Below are 21,259 nucleotides of genomic sequence, written 5' to 3'. Positions count from 1 at the left end.
TAACGTGAAGGATAGTTAAGGGAGTCAGATGATTGGGAATCAAGCCAACCAGATAGAGAAAACTAACACCTGCACAGAATAAACCGGAGTTGAACGAAACTCAAAAGATGTCCTTATATGAGGCTAACGGTCTAGAAAGTTACTTATACTAGGCTGCGTTCACGTTCCCTTGGCTCTACAAATAAATGATTGATGAAGTGTAAAATAGATGAAATGCCGCTCAAAGTTTTATCAGTTTCGATTTTGTATGCATCGAATCTTAGTTCGTGATAAGCGACTTATCGTTTCTCGTGTTTGACATAATAATAATGAGCGTCTCAGTCCGCGAATAAGTAGATAATGACCAAAGTGTTACAATCGGTTAGGTTTAAACCTACAAATTCTAGAAGCTCAAAAACTGTTAAATGGTGTTTTTGAAAAGTTATTTTTAAGTATTCCAGTTGAGGTTTATAGCCTAAATTCAAGCAAGGTTTGAGCGGTTTATTAGATTATTACGCCCAACATCATGCTAGAGAATGGGCCTTTTTTTCAAAAAGAGTGTTGAGTGGTTTTAAATATGACTTTGTACGAGACGTAATCAACCTTGACAACTATTTTTTTTCGACCCTAGAACATTTAAGGTCGCTTTTTGCCTTATATTTCGGTTTTGTGGTAGGTTAGAAGTTTAGGCTTGTATAGGGCTGATTGTTTTTTGCAATTTTGAGCGGTTGGATCGTTTCTTGCTAGATGGTGAGCGGTTTGATCGCAATCGTCTAAACTAACCGCGCTAATCAGAAGTCGCTATCGGCTTTTTACTCACTAAAGCGTAACCTCTCTAAAAACTGTCCTATAACTTCTAAGCTAAATGTCTACACGGGATATGTAGTCCCAATTGTAGTTTATGGCGCGTCAGTAACGCACTACTCGAAATCAAACCTCCGAGCAATTGAAAAGGTTCACCGAACGGCGACCAAATGGATGCTTAACTCACATATCCCATATAAGTGTAGACTACAAATATTAAGAATGCTACGGCTGTCTCTGTACATTGAAGTGCACGACCTCCTTCTGTTCATTTCTATAGTTCGCAATAACTACGAAATTGACATTAACCAATATGCCGAAAACACCAAGAGCTCAACGAGACAAAATGAAAGAAACGAATATCAAATACCGAAAACTCGCCTTAAGAAAACCAACTCAGACTGCTTCATTAGATGCCCAGCACTTTACAATGTCATAATTCGACATACCTCAAAACAGTTAACTGACATACAGAAATCTGACAAAGCGGAAATTTTTTGGAAATTCTTCGAAAGATACTCAGAAATGGACAGCTGCACATGGCGAATAATGTGTCCATGTGGAAACTGTAACCCAAATGGAAAACTCAGAACTCATTAACACTAAAACTACATTTTGGGTGCAAACCCATGGGATAACAACCCTAAATCCTGTTCTACTACTACTACTATAATCTTGAACGGTTTTTGAGATCGGGGTAGTGATATGATCTGTGCTACAGTTTGAAGGATGAGCTCTTGTAAACATGGCTTAGCTAAGTTAACCTTAAATAACCAGCCTCCGAGTTACGCCTTTGGTTGGTCAACAAAAACGTTCTCAATAGAAGTGTTTAACTTGATTTTTTTTTTAAATTTAGGTCGATTGGTTGAATCTTTTATTAAGGTCAATAATTGGACAATGGTTCTTTTCATGCTCGTATTTAGGCAATCTGCCTTTGTAAAAGCCCTAAGGTAGCCCTTTTTTCAAGCGATCTAATTTTACTCCAATTTGGAATAAGGTACATAATTTTTGGCATGTTTTTAAGCAAGTGGTATCAAATCATTTTACAGCCTGTATAAGATTTTTTTCTATTCTCACAACCTCACAGTTCTATTCTAGTCAGCTATTTCAATGTGTGCGCTTAGCATGTGTGCTTAGTCATTTATTCGTTGCCGAAAATTTTCGATAGGTTTTTGCTTGATTGGGGATTGGTTTAGGCCTTCCGCATTATTCACCTGTAAAAAAATCACATTTTTGTGGTCGATTTAAATGTGACAAATTTTCTCGAATTTTGACATATTCCACTCTTTGAAGAAAAAAAAAGATATATAACAGTGAAGTTTCAAAAAAATATATTTTAAAAACTATCTTATTTGGAGTTTTTTTCAAGGTTCTTTTTAGTTCGTTTTTCATTGATAACTTTGGTTGAAATCTGTTGGAGCAAGCAAAGCTTGATTCCAATTCGAAGTTTTTTTTGATCACATGTAAACTCAAATAAATTGTATGGTAATTTTCCCATAATTTTTTCATTTAATTTACCCGGTCAATCGATCGACGCACTCGGAAGATCAGTAGAAAACGCTTTGTGGCATTTCCTCCTCTTCGAGAATCTCGATCCTGAATCTCAGAAGGCATAGGAAACTGCTAATAATGGGACTGAAGCTCTTGATTTTGATCGAATTATGGTATGCTTAGACAACATAGTCAGTTGTTTAGACGTGGTTCAAGGATTTTATTCTAGACCCCACAAACCCGAGCGTGAGCAACTGAGGTTCTTAAACAGAAAAAAAACCGATCTCACTAGGATGGCTTCCACAGTGTACGAAATGCAGATCGATGAGACAATCAGAACGAAAGAGTTCCATGAGCAGCAAAAAGATGTGCTCCATTTGTTGTCTGCCAATATCGGCATATAGTTTAAAGATTGGCTCTTGTAAACATGGCTTAGCTTAGTTAACCTTAAATAACCAGCCTCCGGGTTAAGCATTTGGTTTTTCATTAATATTGCTATTAAAGAGATCGAACAGGGAAGTTGCTGTACTGTTCGGTACTTTTGGATGAGTGGCGTTCTCTTTCAGTGATCGTTGTTATAGGAGGTATAGAAACTCGGTACACATACGGCTTGCACGCGCTGTTCTTGCACGGAGAATCGTCTCCGACTGCGCTCTTCAATCTGGAAAAAAAAATGATTAATTCGATAAGCATATTCGACGTTAAAGCTTTGGAAGCAGACAGGAAAATCAAACCTAAAAAAAAGCAGTTCGTGCTGAGAATTGGAAAGTATTGAATGAGCTCACAGCAGTGCAGGAAAAACGCAGAGCAATTGATCAACAGTGGAAGCACGAGCATTCCATGTGGAAATTGAGTATAAGAAACAAAGGTTGACAACTTTAGGTCTAAATTGAAAAAGGCAGTTTCAATGTATCTCAAAAACTAATCCGAAGCTACTAATTTCAGGTTTTCTTTCACGTCATAAAGTCAGGGAAAAGGTAGGGAATTTTGATATCTGAATACCGTGGGATCCGTGATAAATAAGAGAGCTGGCGATGTAGAAAAATTGATAAATCGTACTAGTACTGTCGATATTTCATTCAGCTCAAATGTTAAAAACGCTTTTCCTTTCGGAAAAACTTAGATGTGTAGAGATATTGTGTTGCCCAAACTTGCAAAAACTGTCAAACATAGAGATAGTTTAGTGCAGAATCATTTAATAGTCTTATCCTAGAACACTTCAAGTATTTGAAATTTAAAATAGAACTTTGTTCTCGGAAACATCTTAACTGTTGCGCTCGATAGTCGCTGAAACATTGCACCATATACTTGAAAATTTCAATCATTTAATTTGTTTAATCCAATAAGAATGACATATTTTATATTGACCCCTTTGTCTCGTTAATTGTCTTAGATTCGTCCGGAAATGGTTAGTTGTATAATGTTTTTGAAGTCTAAGGAGTGTTGGAACGATTCAATTTGTAACACACTCAAAACTTCTTAAAAATACTGAAAATGAGTCATTTTCATTTCGGTTGCCATGATTGATGTGGCAATTTCTCAACTGCTTGTGGGCTAGCTTTTAGATATTTTCAAATAGGAAAAATTCCTTTCCTTTCAGAAAAACTTAGATGGGTAGAGATATTGTGTAGCTGAAACTGCAAATAAAACATAGAGATAGTTTAGGTAAAGACCCATTTAATAGTCTTATCACAGAACAGTTCGAAGTTTTTAAAATAAAAATAGGCTTTTTTCTTGAACTACTTAACCATTGCTGTCGATAGTCGCTGGAACATTGCACCTTATGCTTGAAAATATCATTCGTTTATTTTTTTTTCATTCAATAAGAATAATTAATTTTATAGTGACCCATATTCTCGTTAAATGGCTTAGAGTCATCCGGAAATTGGGGCGATTTAATTTGTAACACACTCAGAGTTTTAAAAAATCAGTCAGTTTCTTTTCAATTGCCATGATTCATATGGCACTTTTTCAACTGTCTGTGGGCTATGTTTTAGATATTCCGCAAGATATTTTTGCCTGGAAAAGATATCTGGACAAGAAACTTCATGGGTCCTCATGTGCACCCCTTAGTGCTTTCGGAAATCACATTCCGCTCGGAATAAAATGGGCTGAAAGAATCAAAGGCATGTTCATCGAATTCTCAGTACGAAGCAACGCCAAGTTAGTAAAATCAGTGTTTTAATGTGCGTTCACTTTTTTTAAACCTAACTCGCAAATTATTATGCTCATTAAAAGTAGTGAACGTAGTGAAGACTCTTATATAGCTCTTATGGGTTTTTTGTTGTTTTTTTCAGGACAAAGTCTTAAAATGCTCTAATAACTACAGATGTGCATTCATACATTTTGATGCATTTATGAATACATTTAGGTACATGTATGCACTTTTTGAGTTCAATTGAAATTCATCTGCTGAAAGTGTCGTAAATAGCACTCTCCAAGTACGAACGTTGTAATGGATTTTTAGTTTTGAAAGGAGTTTAATTGATAGATTTCCAGCGGAATAAAAACTTTACCTGTTGATCCAGTTTTTTCAAGTTGGGTTAGCGTTATCAAAAAAGCGCCAATCATAAATCGTTCTAGCAGTTTAGAGAGCTTAAAGGTCATCTATTTTTCCTTTGAGATTCGAAAGTTGAGATTTTTTCAACTAAGTGTTTTTTATGTTCACTTGCGTTCATTACTCTTTTCCAATCTTCGATTGGCTGTTTTTTTTTCATTTGTGGGAAATTTAGTACCGTGCGTTTTATTCGCTTTATTAGAGAGCATGTTGTTCCCCGCTGGATGGTGTGTTAAATGTATAAGGCAGCTAGGACAGTTGGTTTAGTCAGAAAGTTGATCTCTTGATAATCTGGAGGTTTGAAGTTGAAATCCAGTAGTCCATTATATTTTTTGAAATCAGAGTTCCTTTATTCTTCAAAAAGTTGTTTAGTTGTCTTGATTATGGTTTCGTTTGATTGCTCATTTTGCTATTTAAAGTTTTTTGTAGCAAATTTGGTCAAATTCAACAAAAATGTTTTTATTGACCAAATTTAATTAAGCAAGCGAAGTGTACATATAATATAGCCTTGTATTATTGTGAATTTTGAATTCTCCTGTGTGTTAAGCGAATTCTTTTTTGGTGCTTGTAGCGAATTATTTGATCTGCAGATTGCTCTTCATGATTTATGTGTATATGAAGTCACCTTATTTGCGTTGAGCTGCTAAGCTAATTTGAAAAATTGATACAACCTTGACTTGATTTTGAAGCATTAGAAAGGATGTGCCCAAATTTATCAAATGAGTAAACATCAAATTTGAAAAAAAATATATAAATTGCTCCGGCGGTGTTCGATCCGACGCCAAAGTACAGAGCTTACTCATGATAATTAATTTCAAACTTCACAGTTCCGAGGAAAAAGCAAATATCAAAATTTTCACGAAAAATTTGATGAGTTTTTGTAGCAAATAGATATGCCCAAAAAAGTTGCTGTGAAATTCTTTTCACAAAATTGCAAAAAGTCCCCAAAATTGGCTGAAAAAGTGCTAAAAAAACAGAATGAACAAAAATTTAAATTTCCAAAGAAAAATTTAAATAGTTTCGGAAAAATTTAAATTGATGCCAACAATTTTTATAATTTTCCTAAACCATTTTAATTAAAATTTGAATTTTATTTTTTTAAAATTGACGTCACTGGCTTCGTGAAATGTTCGGAACAATAAAGGCAATAAGGCCGACGCATAAGAGCTGAGTATAACTATTTTTTTTTTGAAAAAAGGTACGGTTATCATCTAGAGAAGGACTTTGTTTAGTAGGAGGTACCATCGGCGAAGTGGAGAAATAATTAACAATTTAAATTAAGTAAGTAAATATATTCGTTTGGCAATAAAATGGTTTCAGAGCGTGGTACTACGAGGTGAGGGACTGCAAGGGGTACTTCCTCCTCATTTCGCCCCTGGGAAACCCAAATGAGACCATATGGATCAGTGTAATGTGTCCACACTACGGTGGTTTTTCCCAGATAGTGAAGCGAATGGAGACTCCTTTTCCCTCTTTTGAAGACGACAGAGTGAAATTGATGATGAAAATGCACGGTGAGTTTGGAAAAAGGTTAAAATTTTTCAAATACGCAATTAAGTACTAATATAATTAAGAACGGAATAATTTTTATAATCGAAATATTTCCTATAGATTTTAGAAACCTGTTATGATATAGTACTTGTAGCAACTAGTTGGATAATTCATAATTAGATAGAACGGTTATTTCGGAAACCAGTTGAATTTCAAAAAGTGACAAAAATTGGAAGCGACAGGATTAATTGGAATTATCTGGTTTAAAAAAGTTTATTTTTTGGGCTATTTTCACTCCTGACTTTTGTTTGAAATAGTTTTTGCATCCAAGAAACTTCCTTTCCTTGATTCAATGAAATACCATTTGCTTGATTCAAGTTGATCGTTTGCTTGATCGCACTTTTCATCGCTCTTGAGTATTGCATGCCAAACGATTTTTCGAGCGTTTTTTAGAATGCTAAAAAGATTTCATAAAAATGCTCTAAAGTTTTTTTCGAGCTTTTCCAATCAAAAAATTTGAATTATGATAAACCGATTGAGATGTGCCAACCATTTTGTCAATTTCTTTGACTCTACTTTTATGATAAGTATTTCATTCCGATTTGATGTCAATCAAATTTTAAAAAAACCGTTATCAACTGCGTTAACATAGTCCTACGAAGTGAACCTGAGTACTCGTGGCCTATTGGAGTCCAAGTTCGTTCACGGTTGGAGGAGTCCCAGTGTCATTCGCCCCTCCTCAAGTTGGGGACCGGCTGCGGCGAAAGGGATGGCATTCTCCTTTTACTACGTTTGGTTCTGCATTGAGTAGGACCCGAAGCTATAAAAAGAAATCAACAACCTGTCTCAAAAACTGAATCATAATGTCGTAAACGGATTTAAGCTTCCATTTGAAAAAAAAAAACGTTTTTTTTTTCTTTTAGGCAAAAGAGAAATCAGCGAGATGTTCGTTCCTGATTTGCATCTCAGATTGCGACATCATGAGCAAAAAATTTGCAAACTTACAGTGGGAAATACAGTGGAAGTTTTAGACAAGAGCTTTTTCGGCAAAGTGGCGCAAGCATTTGTGAAGACGATAGCAGCTAATGGGCATCTAATTGAGTTTTACTACAGACCAATCGACAAGAGAGGTTAATACATGTTTTTGTAAGTGAAAATTGCTTTTAGGGCATTTTCAGTGGCTTAGGTCAGGTCTTTGTTTATCAACATGTTTATACTTGCAATCAGCGCAGTTTATTACTACGAACCTTCTTTTTTTCTTACCTAACTCGCAAATGAAAGTATTTGTTGAATGTGTTCACATCTGGAATTTTTACTGTAGCATTGGAAATTGCATAGCATCTGTTCTCTGCTTTATTTGTCGCAATTGTTTGACAGCGATTAAGCATTCGTGGCTCAATTGTAAGTTCGCTGTAGGTTGTAGGTTCGAATCCGAAGTTTACTAATTTGTGGCTTATTTCTACTTTTTTGTTATTGAAACCTATAGAGCTGCTTTTTGTCGTGTTCTCGCTAGTGTTTGCGAAGCACACCTCGCCTCTGTGTTTTAATGGAAATGTTTTAACGCTTTTTTTCTAAGAAACGCTCGCGATATGATCAGCTCTTCGTTTTTTTAATTCTTGTGTTTAATTTCTTTTTTTTTCTGTTAAATTTTTATCGAGCTTTTTTTGCTACTAGGTAATCGTTCTGACGTTCGAAGGCATTTTGTTTAACCAAATGCATATCCAGATTCTATTTATTAAATAAAATGAAAGTCAGATTGCGCTATGGACGCATTGTTTATGTGGATACCATGTTTAATAATTTGATGAGCTCCAAGTTTAAAAGGAAGGCGGTAATGTTCTAGATATTTCGAAGATTCCGACTTCTGGAGTATTCATACCCTGGGCAAGATAAACTCGATTCAACTTAAATTCTAAACTGTTCTGCTTTTTTTTAAATCGAACGAAAATTTTTTTGTTAAAAAACGATAAGATTCAAAGTACAGCGAAATGACGACAAAAAATTGATATTTAAAAAAATGATTTACGGAAATTTGAGCTCTTAGTTTTTTCCCAGGTTGTGCAAAGCTTCATCTGAATTTAACGGTTAGTTAAAATTTTCAATCATATTTACGCTTGCCACTAGCAAGAATTATGATTTCGAAATTTGGGTTTTTCTCAGGATAACAACTAGTTAAGCCAAGTCTATTGAATTATTCGATAGCTGGGCTTATTATCTTTTCAATTTCCGATAGTTCTCTGGCTCATTTAGCTTAGAGCTAACTTCGACGTTAAAAAAAATTGTCGGCCTATTTGTCTGTCTATTTTTTCTCAGTTTAATTGCACATCCACGAATTTTGATGTGCTCCCCAATCCTAATTGAAGATGTATATGATTTTTCGTGTGTTTTGTTGAAATAGCCCTGGAAGTAACTGCTCCTGGAAGGCTCTAATGATTTTTTTTCTGTTTGATAGCACGGTTAACCCTAAAATGTTAGTTTTAAACAAGTTAAGAAAATTTTTTGCTTCGAACAAAAAATACATTCACTTTGTAAAATTTTAGCCTACTCGAGGGGTTATGTTTTTGTTTGACTGGATATGTTCCGTTTTCCTCCATAACAACGCACTCATTGAAGTCATGATTTTTTACTGGTTTATAGCAAAAAAAATTGTTAAGTACTCTCACATGGCGAATTTTTTGAACGTTTCACTCACTTTTTGACTTCCTCGAATAAAATGTTCTCCGGATATGTTTTCTGTTTCATGTGCGATGGTGGCAAAAGAAACTTAACACTGTCTTTTAACGCATCACCAACTAGATTTTTTCGTGTTTTTGTTTCAGCGGTTTAGGTTGAGAGTTCCTCCATCATGTGCAAGTTGCTCTTTTCCTCGTTCGCTCATGCCAACTTTTCCTCGCTCATGCTCATGCGTAGTGGATCAGTAAATGAAATGATTTGCAAGGTATAATTGAAACGAAAGAATTGAAACAAAGGGTTTTAGATGCTTCCTACGTTCAATTACAATTATCTTTACTGTTATTTCTTTTCATTTTGCTATTTAATTCAAAACTAGTGCTAAATTTAATTTTCGATCTGATCGATGGATTCTAACCCCCCTAAAACAGCCGCTAAATATTTTGCTCAGTTCGCATATTTATTAATACCCCATTTGGCAATTAATCGTGCTGTCAATTGTCGCTTCCTACGAATTGGCGCTTGCTGCGAATTGGCGCCTTTCAAAATTGCTAGGAATCGTTGCGTGTGACGGTTATCGCCTCATGTCTCAGGAACGTCTTTTTATTATTGGTGCTGCCAAATTCATTTTGCGCTTGTGAAATTTAAACAAACATTCCTACCTTTTTTCAGGTGTCATGAAGGGCAAAAGCTGCTTGGAACAAATGGAATTCGATGACTCAGTTGATAACAGTTTCTGGGTGACTCCATTTTCAACACTTTGTCATCCAGTCGGCTGGGCCAGGGAAGTGGGCCACAAAAACGACGCACCCTAGTAAGTGAGTTTTTTATTTTCTGATGGAATGATTAGACACTATTTCATGTAAATTAAGAGTCATGAACGCAGTGAATGCTCTTATAAAGGTCTTCGGATTTTTTTTCACAAGTAGAAACCTTGAAACTTTTTACGCTAATTTTAATTTTTCGCGGTTTGATTTTTGTAAGTTCATTTTGTTTAAATATTTGAAAAGAAGGCACACTCTACTATCGAACTGCGAAAGTGTAAAGGTCACCAAAAATGTGGTCGACTTCTAGTTTCGAAAGTGGATTTCAGTTTTCCCAGCGGAATGAAAAGTTTACCTATTGATCCAGTTTTCTCAAATTGGTTTAATTTTGTCAAAAATGGCTAGTTAAAAAGTCTAAATTTGTCTGAAGAAAAAAAACCTCGTTATGAAAGTCGGAACAACAAGTAATTTAGGAAGTTAGAATAAATCAAACCAATAGTCAGATCTAAAATTTATCATAGTTCAATGATTAAATCAAAAATGAAAAAAAAAGTTGTATTTGTAGTGATTGCCAATGCATGCCTCGACACACAGAAGAAGCAACAGAATCTTTTAACAGATTTCAATTGGAAACAGTTGAAGAAAAAGAAAAACCGTCCTCAGCCAAGTTCAAAAAAGGCATGAAACTTGAAATGGTTGACCCGATCAACCTAAATGCAATTACAGTCGGAACTATCGTGAAGGTATTTAGCCGAGCAAGTTTTTATTGTTAAACGCTTTTATTAGATACTGGTCTAGTACTAGAAATTTTTGTGGGCGCAGTTTGGTGAAACTTGAGCGGTCTTGCTGACTGCCAGGTTGATAGGTTGATTATTGGTGATATATTACAATAGGTGGTTGTTCAATTTCATTAGCTGGATCGCTTTTTGTTGTACTTCGCTTATTAGTTTTGATTTATTTCAAACGCCAAGTTTTTTGGCAAAAGATGTGTACAATTTGAAATTTTGAATAGCATTTCATTTGGCAAAGTAATGTATTTAAAAAACTATCTCAGTAGCAGTACAATTGACTGAAAATGAAATTACTATATTATGCACTGTAGTTCTCAAATTAATACATGTACTATACTCAAAATTATGGCTCTTTTTCCTTTTCCCCCACCTGCAAATTTTTATATTTGAAGTTACTGTTCACTTTGTCCGATTGACGTGGAATTTAACATGCAGATTAATTAGGCCATAACAAACACATTTGGTCTTCATAATTAACCTTGTAAAACCACTCGTTAGACCATAAAATTCATGTTTGCGTGAGGCGGGGGGGGGGGGGGAGGGGGGGGGGGGGAGGAAAAAGAGCCAAAATTACAACCTGGTAACATATCACCTGATTATGAACTACATTAGCCAATAAAAAAGGTTATCTCCATAAAACTGAAAACCTCACAAGAACGTATAATAAACCAAAATTGGTTTCCTAATATGATTAGGTTTAGTTGTATGACAATACCCGTTAATGCGTTGTTTTCAGTTGTATGAAGGTAAAAACTGCTTTCTATCAGTTTCCTCAAACAAAATACATTTTCCTTCAAACAGTCGCAACCGATGTATTTGCTTAAGTTTCGCTTGACGTTTCTATAAAACTTCAATTAAGCGAATGGTGAAGGATAAATTTTCATAATTTTTGTAGAGCGATTAATTGCTCTGGCAGCTCTATTACCAAAGAAAGTGTCTTGAAAAGTGGATGTACTGAGCTTGTTTTTTTTGTTGCAAGTTTCTGTGTTCAAATTTCTAGCGTTTAAATTATTGAGGGGCTTGTTTTTTAAAGATGTTTTAAGCCTTGTTTCTGCTAGATGGTGTAGTTTTTTTTGGTATCGAAAATGATGCTTCTATGTTTAATGATTGTTAGTCAGTTCTTTTCTTATGTAACGATCATCATTTCCTTCGCTCCAAATCAACTGAACAACTTTTGTACGTTTTCAGGTGCTGAGAAACAACTTTGTGATGATAGCAGTTGACCAAAAAGGAGGTCAAGTTCCAGACCCAGTTGAACATTTCTGCGTGCCAACAACTTCACCCTACCTACTGCCTCTGGGCTTCTGTGACAAGTACAAACAACAGTTGAAATCCCCACCCCATCATAGAGGGAAGTTTCTCTGGCCCGATTATCTGATGGATTGTGAGGCAGTTCAGGTGCCGGACGAGTGCTTTTTTGATTTTGAGAAGCATAACGCCGGCCGAGAGAGACTAACAGTTGGCAACAAGGTACATTTAAAGACACTCGAATTGAAACTATTATTTTTTTTTATTTTCGTAGCAGTTTCTGACAGTTTTTGAACTATTTTGGTTTGGAAGTATATAATATTAGACACTCAAAGGCAAATTTTGGCGAAGATTGTTGAAAGTTATTTTTTTAGATGTGTCTGTTATGCACTAGTTTCAATCAAAGTAGAAAAAGTATGTTTGAAATGTTTTAGACTGATCTCTTTTCTTTTAGGCTTTGGGTAATTATTTTCAGATCGAAATCAGAGATATTTCTTTTTTTTCAAACTTTTCTATCATCCCGGAAAGTGAAAAAGATTCGTGTTTCGTTGAATTATCCTAAAGATTCGAAATAATACTGTTGGCTTCTTTTTCTTTTTCAGCTTTTCTTAAGAATAGTGAACAAATTGAAGATTTTGTATAGATCATGGTGATTTTTTGTTTGTTTGTTTTTTCAGGTAAAATCTTCAAATTTGTTCTGGTTCAGTTTTAATCTTTCGCGGCGTGACTATTGATCTCTTTTTAATTTCAGTTCATTTCCTTTGTTAAAAGGAAAGCAAACTCTACTATTGAACAGCAAAAGTGGAAAAGTCATGAAACACGCGATCGACTTCTAGTTTCGAAAGCGGGATTTGATTATCAGTTTTCTTAGAGAGTTGAAAATTTTGCCTATTAATCCAGTTTTCTCAAATATGTTAAATTTATTTAAAAATTGTTAAATTTAAAATTGTTCTGTCGAAACTGTGGATGCTTTTTAATTTTCCACATCCCTTAGCTATCGCTTCTGAGGATTTAGTATGCAAAATACGACAAAATTTGTCCCAGAAAAAAAAACATTTCTTTCAGTTGCAGAATCTTTCCGTTTAGAAAGAAAATGAATTGAGTTCTAATGTTCGAAAAAAAATGGCCAAATTTTTTGGACAATTGTTTCAGTGCCGCAGTAAAAGGTGATAGTTTCTTTTCAAGTCATTTTTTTCCTTTCAGGTCGAAACAGTTGACATTTTGAACCCGTCCACAATCCTTCCAGCCACTGTGATGTCAGTAGCCGGACATCTGGTCAGAGTCAACTTCGATTCTTGGCCGGCCCAGCAGGACCAGTGGAAGTACATGTACAGTGACGACATATTCCCCATTGGCTTCTGTGAACTGGTCAAGTATGATTTGATGCCGCCAAAGAAGTACTTGAACGCACAATCGGCCAAACAATTCGGAGTTGTTTTTGAACAGGTAATTGAATTAAAATAGATTCAAATGATAATTAATTGGAGAGAAATTAAATGGGGGCTATTTTTCTGGCCGATGAGCTGCGTATTTTTGTGATTTTATAACATAACTGAATTCTGATTGGCCCAGATTTTATTTGATAAGCAGAGATTCTACTTTCGGATTAATTTTGTTTGAATAATTGTTCGGTCGGGTAATTTAATAGGATCATCGGGTAAAATTAATATTGCATGCTTTTTTTAATGATCACTCAAAAGTCTTTCACAGGAAGTGATCTAATAAGAGTCTTGATTGTAGTGAATATTCTTATATAGGTCTTGGTGTATTTTCAGGAAAAGTCTTAAAATTGTTCACATTCAAATTTGATTTATTTCGCGGTTTGACTTTGTCGTCTTTTTAAATTCAGTTCATTTCCTTTGTTGAAAGAAAAGTAAACTCCACCATCGAACATCAAAAGTGTTAAAGTCACGAAAAACGTGCTGATTACGCTTGCGAGCTTTAGTTTATTTGTACGAACCTGATTTTTCTATTCTAACTTGCAAATAAAGGTGTTCATTATTTGGTGGCAAAGAGTTCTTTCTTGGTGGCATTTTTGCTTTAACGCGAGCCGTAGCATTGGAAATTTCATAGCGTCTATTCTCTGATTTGTTTGTGGCTAGTGTTTGTGATCTATAAAGCGTACGTCGCTGAGCGGTTAGTTTGAGACTCATAATTCTAGGTCGCAGATCGAATCCGAGACTTAGCCGAACTTTTTTTTACTTATTCGAAGCGTATTTCTACTTTTTTTATTACACTATATAGACCTGCTTTTTGTCGTGTTCTCGCTAGTTTTTACGAAGCGCAGTTTAGCCTCTGTAATTAAGTTAACAGAACGAAACGAATAAAACTTAAATTTTAAACAGGGTTTTTTCAAATTTTGTTGATTATACACCAAAAAAGACCAAATTTGCTTAGAATTTCAGTAGAAGTATTATTGTGTAAATAAATTTGTAATTTATTTAAGAAGGTATGATCTCAAAAAATGTGTGCACAAGTTGTGATTTGTTTATAAATAAAAAATTGAAGTTTTATGTATTAAAAATGGCGGTTTTGCTATCAAACAAAATAATTAAGTTTATACTAAATTAAGAAGATCATCTTTTTCTTAAATTTGGTTGGGTTACATAAAAGGCTCACTTTGTCTGCAATTGAAGAGGCTCAGTAAGAGGCTCACTTTGTCAGCAGTAGTTTCGTCTTAATTTTTTTTACCTGAAAAACATCCAAATTTTGCCTTATTTTAACCCAAATCCTGCTTTGCGGTAATATTTTAGTTCGCAAACCAAATTGCATCAAAAAAAATCTGCTATTTTTCTAAGTAAGTTTGTTTTCATCTTGTAATGTCTAAAGTTGACACAATTTGAGAAAAAAGCGTTTTGAATGTCTACTTTTTTTGTTTTGTCCGTATGATTTAAGATGGAACTGTAGCTTTGAAATTCGATTTTATTTTTCAGATTTCCCAGCGGAATGAAAATTTTACCTTCTGATCCAATTTTCTAAATTGGTTAATTTTTACAAAGAAGTTTTGAAAATAAATTGTTTTGAAATTGTTCAAAGAGCTGTTGGGTCATGTATTGTTTTGTTCCGACTTTCGAAGAAAATGTGAGAATATTTGTGCTAGGGGTGGTTTTTTGTCCAGACAATTTTCCTGTTAATGGGGTTTAAATTTAGCTAATTTGGAACAATTAAATTGCGATATATTCCGTGCTATTAACCCGTAAGCAGTGATTTAATCCGAAAAGAAAGCGTTCAAAATTGAAATGAGGCGTGATTTTTTGTCTATTTAATACTTGCTATATTCAAAATATATTTTTTTTGTACTGAACTTAGCGTTTGTGCTGATTATTTTCAAAAAATTATTCTCAATTTTTATTGTTTTTCCTTGTTTTGAACATTTCCATTTTTTGTAAAGCGAACAGGATTTCATAGACTTTATAACGCAGTCGGAAAATTCAGGGTTTTGGCCTGATACGAGCAGTCTACTTCTCTTTGAATTTTAAAGTAGGCGATTTTTTTGAAAAAAAAACAAGTCAGTATTTTTTCTATTTCCTTGCGTTCATGACTTTTTCCAACCTTCTGTTGATTATGTTACAAGCTATTTTTTTTTCTGTGTGTTTTTGAAAACTCAATTTGCGAAGTGACTCATGGAGAAAACCCATACTGTTTTTTTGCTTTGTTAATTTGCAATGGAACTGAGAAACCCTGGGTTCTTTCATCAATTTGGTTTGACGGATAATAGTATCATTAAGGTTTCTGCGCTCAGCAATGTGAGTTCTTAAAAAGAGTTTAACTACGCAATACGTACATAGGTTAAGAATGAACTGTGCGTATGTAACGGCTTATAAACGTGCAAGTGAAGGGATTGCTTGAAGTGTCATTTTTCCTACCATTGAAAATGGAGAAGAACTTTGTATTCGGGTGTTACTCTGTATTCGGGTGTTTTGGCTTTTTGTTTCCCACGCAAAATCAGGTACCACAAACAATCATTGAACTGGGTTGAATGATATAACATATTAAAGACCCTTTCAGTCGTGATTTGAGCATTATCGCGGAAAACCGGTTTGATGTTTTTGTTTTTTCGCCTAATTTCGACCGAATAAAGTGATAATCTATCTATTATATATTTGAATGCGGGATTCACTATCTCGCCATGTTTAAGCTTTTTCAACGTATAATTTTTGCATGTTTAAGCTATATCGTATATTGCAATGGTTAAGAGTTTTTTTCGATTTTCCAATTTGATTTTAGTGGTAATTTTACCGAGTTTAAGTTAAGCAGCCCAGTATTGAATTAGGGGTTGCGAATTTGGCCTCCAATTTTGAATGCCCGAATCATTTTCGCTAACGAGATAAGACGATTTTTGAGATTTTTTCAAAAATTTTCAGAAGTTTCAAATAACAAAAAAATTTACAAAACTTGAAGTTCCCAACCCTGTAGTTGGGTGCTGTCAGAGTACTCTACAGAGTTACAAATCTTGCCTCCAAATATGACTTTTCAAATCTTTGTAGTTTTTGAGATATGACGTTTTTTGTGATTTTTTCAAAAATTTTCAGAAAATTTTATTTAATTATTTCTCAAAATTTGAGTTTTCCAATCTTGTAGTTGGGTGCTGTCAGAGTACTGTAAGGAGTTACAAATCTTGTCCCCAAATATGACTGTTTAAATCTTTGTGGTTTTCGAGATATGACGTTTTTTGTGATTTTTCAAAAAAAAATTTCAGAAAATTTATTCGCAAATTATTCGAAAATATTTTTTTTTTCGCAAAATCTGAAATTCCCAACCCTGTAGTTGGGTCCTGTCAGAGTATTCTCAAAGATTGCGAATCGTGCCTCCAAATATGACTGCTCAATTCTTAGTAATTTTCGAGATATGATATTTTTTGTGATTTTTTCAAAAATTTTCAGAAAATTTTATTTAATTATTTCTCAAAATTTGAGTTTTCCAATCTTGTAGTTGGGTGCTGTCAGAGTACTGTAAGGAGTTACAAATCTTGTCCCCAAATATGACTGTTTAAATCTTTGTGGTTTTCGAGATATGACGTTTTTTGTGATTTTTCAAAAAAAAATTTCAGAAAATTTATTCATTTTTTTTTCGTAAAATCTGAAATTCCCAACCCTTTAGTTAGGTCTCGACAGAGTAATCTCAAAGATTGCGAATCTTGCCTCCAAGTATGACTGCTCAATTCTTTGTAGTTTTCGAGATATGACGTTTTTTGTGATTTTTCCAAAAATTTTCTGAAAACTTCGAAGTTTAAATTAATTATTTTTTCAAAATTTGAAATTTCCAACGCTATAGTTCGGTGTTGTCAGGGTACTCTAAAGAGTTGCAAATCTTGCCACAAGCGACTGCTAAACGCGACTGCTCTAATGTTTTAAGTTTCCGAGATCTGACGTTTTTTGACTTTTTCAAAATTTCTCGAAGAACTTATCTACAAAGAAATTCAAAAAATTTGAAAATACTAACTTGATGAAGATACAACCTTATTGTCAGCGTACACCCAGGCGTCTCAAATCTTGCCTCTTATTATGAATGCTCAAATCTTTTTAGTTTCCGAGATAAGACGTTTTTTTTTCAATTTTTTTTTTCGGGAAACTTACGTTTAAAAAAATTCAAAAATTTTGGGATTCCTAACCCTTTAATAGGGTGCTCTTAGTGGTTGCAAATCTGGCCTCCAAATTTCGCCAGAGGCCCATTAAGTTTTCGAGATGACGCTTTTATAAGGGGAATTAAAAAATGTAAATGTTCGAAATTACCAACCCTGTAATTGGTTGCAGTCAGAGTACACTAAAAGTTTGCAGATGTTGTTTCCAATATATGCGGTTTTTCATGAGCTGTCGTGGGTTAAAACTTCGAAAGCACCGAAGGTGCGTTAAAAGCTAGTAACTTATTAAATTGATCATTAACGCTTAAAAAACCAACCTGTTCCAAGCGGAAACTAGTTTTGTAAGCTATTTTTGGCACTTTCTTGGCAAGAGTTTTTTAAAATAAAAATATTGTTAAAAAATAAAAAAAATCGATTTTTTTTCGAAATTTTACTTCATTGTTTTTGTTTTTTTTTAAAAAAAACTCTTGTCGATTATGCCTAATTCACTAATTTCTTTTACACGTGTGTATAATTTTATCATCACACCACGTTTGAAACACGGCACTAATTGGAAGAACTTAATATTTTGAAGAATTTTTATTTGTAGTTTTTATGAATATTGTCGGATAATTCTGTGCTACTTGCACAGCAACCAGCTATCCTTGTTTTAACATCTTTTTGGTTCACATGTTTGGTTTCCACCTTCATGTTTCATTGACTTCAATGTTGTCAAACATCTTTGGGCATATTCAATAGCTAAGCCAGATTGGTAGTGCTATCTAACTGTTACTTGATAAAATGTATAATCTCACCATTCGTTTCTGATTAACAACCATTAAAAATTAACATGATGTTTTGCAGTCTTCTTTTAAAATAATTAAGGCCAATCCTTAATTTGTTGAATTCATTTTTCTCATTCAGTTTAGTTGTGAACATTTTTTGACAGCAAGCAAATATTGTTGTGATAATTAAAACCACGAAAATTGAGTGACTGTGAAAATATGACTGTTCAAATCTTTGTAGTTTTTGAGATATGACGTTTTTTGTGATTTTTCAGAAAAACTTATATTTTTTTTTTCGCAAAATCTGAAATTCCCAACCCTGTAGTTGGGTCCTGTCAGAGTATTCTCAAAGATTGCGAATCGTGCCTCCAAATATGACTGCTCAATTCTTAGTAATTTTCGAGATATGATATTTTTTGTGATTTTTTCAAAAATTTTCAGAAATTTTTATTTAATTATTTCTCAAAATTTGAGTTTTCCAATCTTGTAGTTGGGTGCTGTCAGAGTACTGTAAGGAGTTACAAATCTTTTCCCCAAATATGACTGTTTAAATCTTTGTGGTTTTCGAGATATGACGTTTTTTGTGATTTTTCAGAAAAACTTATATTTTTTTTTTCGTAAAATCTGAAATTCCCAACCCTTTAGTTAGGTCTCGACAGAGTAATCTCAAAGATTGCGAATCTTGCCTCCAAGTATGACTGCTCAATTCTTTGTAGTTTTCGAGATATGACGTTTTTTGTGATTTTTCCAAAAATTTTCTGAAAACTTCGAAGTTTAAATTAATTATTTTTTCAAAATTTGAAATTTCCAACGCTATAGTTCGGTGTTGTCAGGGTACTCTAAAGAGTTGCAAATCTTGCCACAAGCGAATGCTAAACGCGACTGCTCTAATGTTTTAAGTTTCCGAGATCTGACGTTTTTTGACTTTTTCAAAATTTCTCGAAGAACTTATCTACAAAGAAATTCAAAAAATTTGAAAATACTAACTTGATGAAGATACAACCTTATTGTCAGCGTACACCCAGGCGTCTCAAATCTTGCCTCTTATTATGAATGCTCAAATCTTTTTAGTTTCCGAGATAAGACGTTTTTTTTTCAATTTTTTTTTTCGGGAAACTTACGTTTAAAAAAATTCAAAAATTTTGGGATTCCTAACCCTTTAATAGGGTGCTCTTAGTGGTTGCAAATCTGGCCTCCAAATTTCGCCAGAGGCCCATTAAGTTTTCGAGATGACGCTTTTATAGGGGAATTAAAAAATGTAAATGTTCGAAATTACCAACCCTGTAATTGGTTGCAGTCAGAGTACACTAAAAGTTTGCAGATGTTGTTTCCAATATATGCGGTTTTTCATGAGCTGTCGTGGGTTAAAATTTCGAAAGCACCGAAGGTGCGTTAAAAGCTAGTAACTTATTAAATTGATCATTAACGCTTAAAAAACCAACCTGTTCCAAGCGGAAACTAGTTTTGTAAGCTATTTTTGGCACTTTCTTGGCAAATTTTTTTTTTTAAAATAAAAATATTGTTAAAAAATAAAAAAAATCGATTTTTTTTCGAAATTTTACTTCATTGTTTTTGTTTTTTTAAAAAAAACTCTTGTCGATTATGCCTAATTCACTAATTTCTTTTACACGTGTGTACAATTTTATCATCACACCACGTTTGAAACACGGCACTAATTGGAAGAACTTAATATTTTGAAGAATTTTTATTTGTAGTTTTTATGAATATTGTCGGATAATTCTGTGCTACTTGCACAGCAACCAGCTATCCTTGTTTTAACATCTTTTTGGTTCACATGTTTGGTTTCCACCTTCATGTTTCATTGACTTCAATGTTGTCAAACATCTTTGGGCATATTCAATAGCTAAGCCAGATTGGTAGTGCTATCTAACTGTTACTTGATAAAATGTAAAATCTCACCATTCGTTTCTGATTAACAACCATTAAAAATTAACATGATGTTTTGCAGTCTTCTTTTAAAATAATTAAGGCCAATTCTTAATTTGTTGAATTCATTTTTCTCATTCAGTTTAGTTGTGAACATTTTTTGACAGCAAGCAAATATCGTTGTGATAATTAAAACCACGAAAATTGAGCAAACTTGTTCGATTCATGTTTCTAGAGATTCGCTGACTGGAAGAAAATTTCCAAAATTTTTCATCAACTACTAAAAATACGATAATTTTTACTTGTTCATGCAACCCTTGATTTTGTCTGTCTAACAAAGCAAACGTATCATATTACAAACTCGATTTTCTCCCACCCAACTAGCATAAAATTAGGCGCAATTTGATGGTTTTTTGCTGTAAACAATTTAATAGCAATTGTTTTATCCGCTTCATTGATAACTCGTGTTTGGAGGATTTGGGGGCGTGCGACTCTAAATTTGAAGGTGGCAGGTTTGAATCCCATTAATTGATTTTTTTTTCGAAATGCTTATTAAGGCTGTTTTGTGTAGGTATTTTAGTGTGTTGAAAAGTTACTCTTTTGCCATTTTTTGTTGGTGTTTGCGAATGCAGCTTTGATGCTGTGTTCAAAATTTACTGCTGGCCTCTGTTTTAAAATGATTTTTTTCTTGCTTCAGGTAGAAATTCCAGATGTGGTAGCAGACACTACAACCGATAAATTAGCTCTTCTTGACAGTTCATTGAATGAAAATGCGGATGATTCTGGGTCGGATCTGAACATCCCCGGAGTTGAGGAGCTACTTGTCTGCGTCAATGATGAAAATAAAGAGAATTACAGTTTTTGATTGAATTTTGTTTTTTTTTGCAACTGTTATGATGTTGATTTTTTGTGCCCTGTGATTTGCAATTGTTGTTGCATTAAGGCCTTTAGTTTTTAAGTTAGAGTTGACACAACCTAATTGATATGATTTTATCGATGTCTGTTTTGTCTTCAGAGAAAGTAAGCTACTATTTTTGCTTGAGTTTGAATTGTTGGCGGTTTCTAGCCTACCAATTGGAAAGCACAAAATCTGAAAATGAGTCGACTTTTGCTATTGCGAGAGATATTTTTGTAATCGGGAACAAGGTTTTTTGCTCTAAGCAATTGAAGATCAATTTGAGACTTAAAGGTCTGAGGTTCCAATCCTAGCTTGACTTTTTTTTCGATGTCTC

The 21,259-nt window shown here is 34.0% G+C and overlaps 1 protein-coding gene across 2 annotated transcripts in view; it reads left to right on the top strand.

The window, feature by feature from the left end:
• LOC134855341 (MBT domain-containing protein 1-like) overlaps window positions 1-21,024 on the top strand; it is a 144,065-nt gene extending 123,041 nt beyond the window's left edge. The window contains exons 3-10 of one of the 2 annotated variants that reach the window (XM_063871839.1): window positions 4,272-4,437; window positions 6,152-6,345; window positions 7,246-7,452; window positions 9,665-9,806; window positions 10,322-10,499; window positions 11,736-12,017; window positions 12,999-13,241; window positions 20,725-21,024. In XM_063871839.1, coding sequence (XP_063727909.1) covers window positions 4,272-4,437; window positions 6,152-6,345; window positions 7,246-7,452; window positions 9,665-9,806; window positions 10,322-10,499; window positions 11,736-12,017; window positions 12,999-13,241; window positions 20,725-20,892 — 1,580 coding nt within the window. In that variant the 3' untranslated portion in view covers window positions 20,893-21,024. The remainder of the gene's footprint in view (window positions 1-4,271; window positions 4,438-6,151; window positions 6,346-7,245; window positions 7,453-9,664; window positions 9,807-10,321; window positions 10,500-11,735; window positions 12,018-12,998; window positions 13,242-20,724) is intronic. The other variant, XM_063871841.1, reaches the window with a different exon arrangement.
• The last annotated feature ends 235 nt before the right edge of the window (window positions 21,025-21,259 follow it).

Source organism: Symsagittifera roscoffensis, chromosome 10 (assembly GCF_963678635.1).
Source record: "Symsagittifera roscoffensis chromosome 10, txSymRosc1.1, whole genome shotgun sequence".
NCBI lineage: Eukaryota > Metazoa > Xenacoelomorpha > Acoela > Convolutidae > Symsagittifera > Symsagittifera roscoffensis.
The sequence above is the reverse complement of the archived record's forward strand: the minus strand, read 5'-3'. Positions and strand labels throughout refer to the sequence as shown.